The sequence below is a fragment of the Pteropus alecto genome, unplaced genomic scaffold, assembly GCF_000325575.1.
Source record: "Pteropus alecto unplaced genomic scaffold, ASM32557v1 scaffold2918, whole genome shotgun sequence".
In the NCBI taxonomy this organism is placed as follows: Eukaryota; Metazoa; Chordata; class Mammalia; order Chiroptera; family Pteropodidae; genus Pteropus; species Pteropus alecto.
In genome coordinates, this window is record NW_006441577.1 from 1 (window position 1) to 3860 (window position 3860).

A 3860-nucleotide genomic window follows, 5' to 3' on the forward strand; every position below is an offset into this window, starting at 1 on the left:
CCAACTTACAGTATAAATGGGTAAGTTTGGAGCAGTAAACAGGAGGGCAATATCTAGCACAGAGGGACAGCTGTAGAGTGAGGATATTTCACCAGAATATGAGAGAAAAAATCCCTTTGGCTGTTACTAAGGCAAACTCTTTCATATCTTCTACTTTATGAGCTCTGATCACTTTTGGATTTTCAGGAACTAATAATAACTAGTAAAGACCCCAAGACATGCAAGTCATCTTTATATAGATGTCTGAAAAAATTCAATAGTTCTCATCTTAGCTGGATATTAGACCCATCTGGGGTGCTGTTAAAATAATTCATGATATTTTCATTCTCCAGTCCAATTAAATCGTAATCTATGGTGATGAGACTCAGCCATGAAGAATTTTAAAGCTCATCAGGTGCTTCAAGTAGGAAGCGTAGATTGAGAACCAGTGACACACATTCTCTCACACATTCTCTAAATTTGAACAAAGCCAAAGTTTTATGGAAAATAGGCTAGGATGGTGAACATGGTTGGGAATCATATATAGCTATGTATTCAAAAGATAGTTGTCAATTTCTACAGGATGCCTGAGTCATTGGTGACAAATACATAATATTCCACTTGTAATTAAACTCAATTGTTCAGTGATTTTGACATACATAGGATCACAGAATAATCCCTTAATTCCATCAAAGATGTGCCAAAACAAGCAACTTTCAGATATAATATATCAAAAGGAATGAAAACCATGAGATAGAAAACTTGTGTGCCAAAAGAGGCATGTTTACCAATTGCAGATGTTTGGTTTTGTAGTAATTTCTAATCATAGACCAAAAAATGGGGGTTGGGGGAGGGAGTATTGAAACTATGCTGTTCTGTTGAGGAGCATCTGCAAGGCTCTCTTGATGTCCCTGTTCCTCAGACTGTAGATGAAGGGGTTCAGCATGGGGGTGACTGTCGTATACACCACTGAGGCCACTGGACCTCTCTTGGAAGAATGTAAAACAGTCGAATTAAGGTACACTCCAAGGCCTGTTCCGTAAAATAAGCAGACAACTGACAGGTGAGAACCACAGGTGACGAAGGCTTTATACCTCCCACCTGATGATGGGACTCTCAGAATGGAGGAAACAATTTTATAGTAAGAGAAAATGATCCCTGAGAGTGGAACTCCACCAAAGATGACACCAATAACATAGATTAATAAGTTATTGGTGGAGGTATCATTACAGGCCAGCTTGAGGAGTTGAGCAGGGTCACAGAAGAAATGAGGAATCTCCACATTTGTGCAAAAGGAAAGTTGTGACATCAACAAGCAGTGCAACTGAGTGTCCAAAAGGCTGATCAAAAAGGATGCTAGAACCAGCAGGCTGCAGAGGCGGGGGTTCATGATGACCAGGTAGTGCAGAGGGTAACAAATAGCTACAAACCGGTCATAGGCCATCACAGTTAGAAGTATACTGTCCAGACATCCAAAAAGATTTAAAAAAGACAATTGAATCAGGCATCCGGCATAGGAGATGACTCCGCTGTGAGTTTGGATGTCCAAAATCATCTTGGGGATGGTGGTAGATGTAAAACCAATGTCAGCCATGGACAGGATGGAGAGGAAGAGGTACATGGGGGTGTGGAGGTGGGAGTCAGAGCTGACAGCCAGGATGATGAGCAGATTCCCCAGCATGGTGACCAGGTACATGGACAGGAAGAGCCCAAAAATTAGAGGCTGCAGTTCTGGATCATCTGAGAGTCCCAGGAGGAGAAATTTCAAGACACCTGTTATGTTCTGTGGGTCCACAAAGCACAGACACCTTTTGGAAAATAAAGGAGGATTGGTATAAAGGAAACAAGTATACAAGTATCCATCAGTGTGTCTATAATTTGAATTTAAGCAATTCATAAATCAAATATTCACACTTGATGACCATAATCCTTCAGTAGTATTTTGCAGGTATGACAAACATTCTTCTGAGAACCTTTTTCACATTGGATTCGCTCTTTTAAGCTGTTACTACATGCATCCCTTTGGAAAGAATGAGATAGAGAAATTAGAGAAATAAGGTTATTAAGGATTTAAAAATCCATAAACATGGTAACCTATCATGTGAAGGAAAGCAATGAGAAATATCTTCCTCTCTTAAGAAAAAAAAGTTCTTTATTAGTTTCTTTAATTAATGGACACTAATAAGCAATTTACTGTATTTTATTTTATCCAAATGCAGTGTAATTAATTCTCTTGATTTGCACTATTTATAAACATACTATAAGAGCTATGTAATAAAGTGTCTGATTCCTTTTTTTTTGCGCGTGATATCTGGCTACTACCAATTTAAACCACTCTCTTCCTCTTCCCCTTCTGCCCAACATCTGGACTAGTTGATAAGAAAGGCTTGATCCTTCAGTTATAAAATAAAAGAGGCATGGGGGTGTAATGTACAGCATGATGACTATAATTAATAATATTATATTTTGTATTTGAAAGCTCCTAAGAGAGTAGATCCTAAAAGTTCTTATTACAATAAAAATTGTAACATTGTTCAATGACTGATCTTAACTAGACTTGTTGCGATAATTATTTTGTAATATATATAAATATTGAATCATTGTGTTATACACTTAAAACTAATATACTGGTATGTGTTAATGATATCTCAATTTTTAGTAAGGCTGGCTCCTTCCTCCTTTGGTGACAGCGAGAGAATTCAAACCTCACATATGTAGAAACTCTCACTCTGAACCCACACCCTAACCATGATTTAAAAATCCCAACCGCTTTCCTTGACCTCTCACGCCATTGCAGACCAGCTTAGGTAGGCTTCTAGGCTTCCTCCATAATGGGAGATGTCTATATGAAGAATAAAACTTTTTATACCCTCTTGAATGTGTAGCATTTTCAGCCTCAATATCCAAGCCAATTTTGGGGTGAGAGCCCATCCTATTCCTGCAGAACATTCATTGCACATTTTTTGTGGTGAGTCGGGTACGGAGACAAGGACCGCCAGCATCAAAAGTGTCTTCTCTTTCTCTGGCTCTGCTGCATGATGGCAAGCTTGCACTTTGGACAGTGCTGCATTGTGCTGCATTTATTGAGTCTTTCCAATCCTTTCTTAGAGATCTTACTGACCTCACTGACAAGTTTCAATATTTCTTACCTAATAGAGACAAAACTATGGAGTTGAATCTTTCCTTAATGTGGCCCTGGGTCTTCTGTCTTGTCCCAGACCTATCTGTGTCTTAGAATGAAGATGTCAATGACATTAAGGTCAGGGGAAAGATTCTTACCCTGATCAGAGTGTATTTCAACCATGCATTGGCCCCTATGGTGGTTCTCACAAGAGTAGTCATTAAAGGGAATTGGGCAAAGAGGGGGAAGTGTGTGTGGGTGTGTGGAGAGAGAGAGAGAGAGACAGAGAGAGAGAGAGAGAGAGAGAGAGACAAGAGAGTGAGAAAAAAAGAAAGAGAAGGGAGGAGATGGGAAAAGGGAGGAGAGGAGAGAAAGAAATGCAGCTATTATGTGTCATGCTGAGGTCTGCACTCCTCAGCACAGAGAGCTCCCAGGACCTTTAATTATGTCTGCTGTTGCTATTACCCATGCCTTTGTCTTGACAAAGATCTGGATCCTCGGAGTTTTAGAATGGTACTCATGACACTTCTGTGGCACAGCAAAGGGCTTAATTCCAACCTGATTTAAGCACATGGTACATGAAACTTACAAAGGAACCATCATCATGGAGGAAGTCCCTCACCTTGAAGATACTGATTTGAGGTTCTCTGGCAAAAGAAATGTTAAATATGACCAGGATGGAGAGAATTGCTCTTGAAGTGTTTCCCATGATAAAATAAAGGAGGAAAGAAAGAGCAAAAGAGGGGGGGGAGGGAGGGAG

At 39.8% G+C, this 3860-nt stretch overlaps 1 protein-coding gene across 1 annotated transcript; it reads right to left on the bottom strand.

Annotated features, from left to right (window-relative positions):
• Positions 1-844: 844 nt before the first annotated feature.
• Positions 845-3059, bottom strand: LOC102887193 (olfactory receptor 18). The gene is made up of 2 exons (XM_015594800.2): positions 2767-3059; positions 845-1850 (listed from the first exon to the last, which is right to left on the bottom strand). Exons 1-2 carry the CDS (start codon positions 3057-3059, stop codon positions 845-847), a joined length of 1299 nt encoding a protein of 432 aa, XP_015450286.2.
• Positions 3060-3860: the final 801 nt, after the last annotated feature.

Bases quoted from the DNA above. Each gene is read 5' to 3' on its own strand.
- LOC102887193 (XM_015594800.2), bottom strand. From the start codon at position 3,059: ATGCAGCACAATGCAGCACTGTCCAAAGTGCAAGCTTGCCATCATGCA. The intron at 1,851-2,766 runs GTGAGAGGTCAA...TTCAAATTATAG, and splicing joins CTAAGCTGGTCTGCAATGGC to ACACACTGATGGATACTTGT.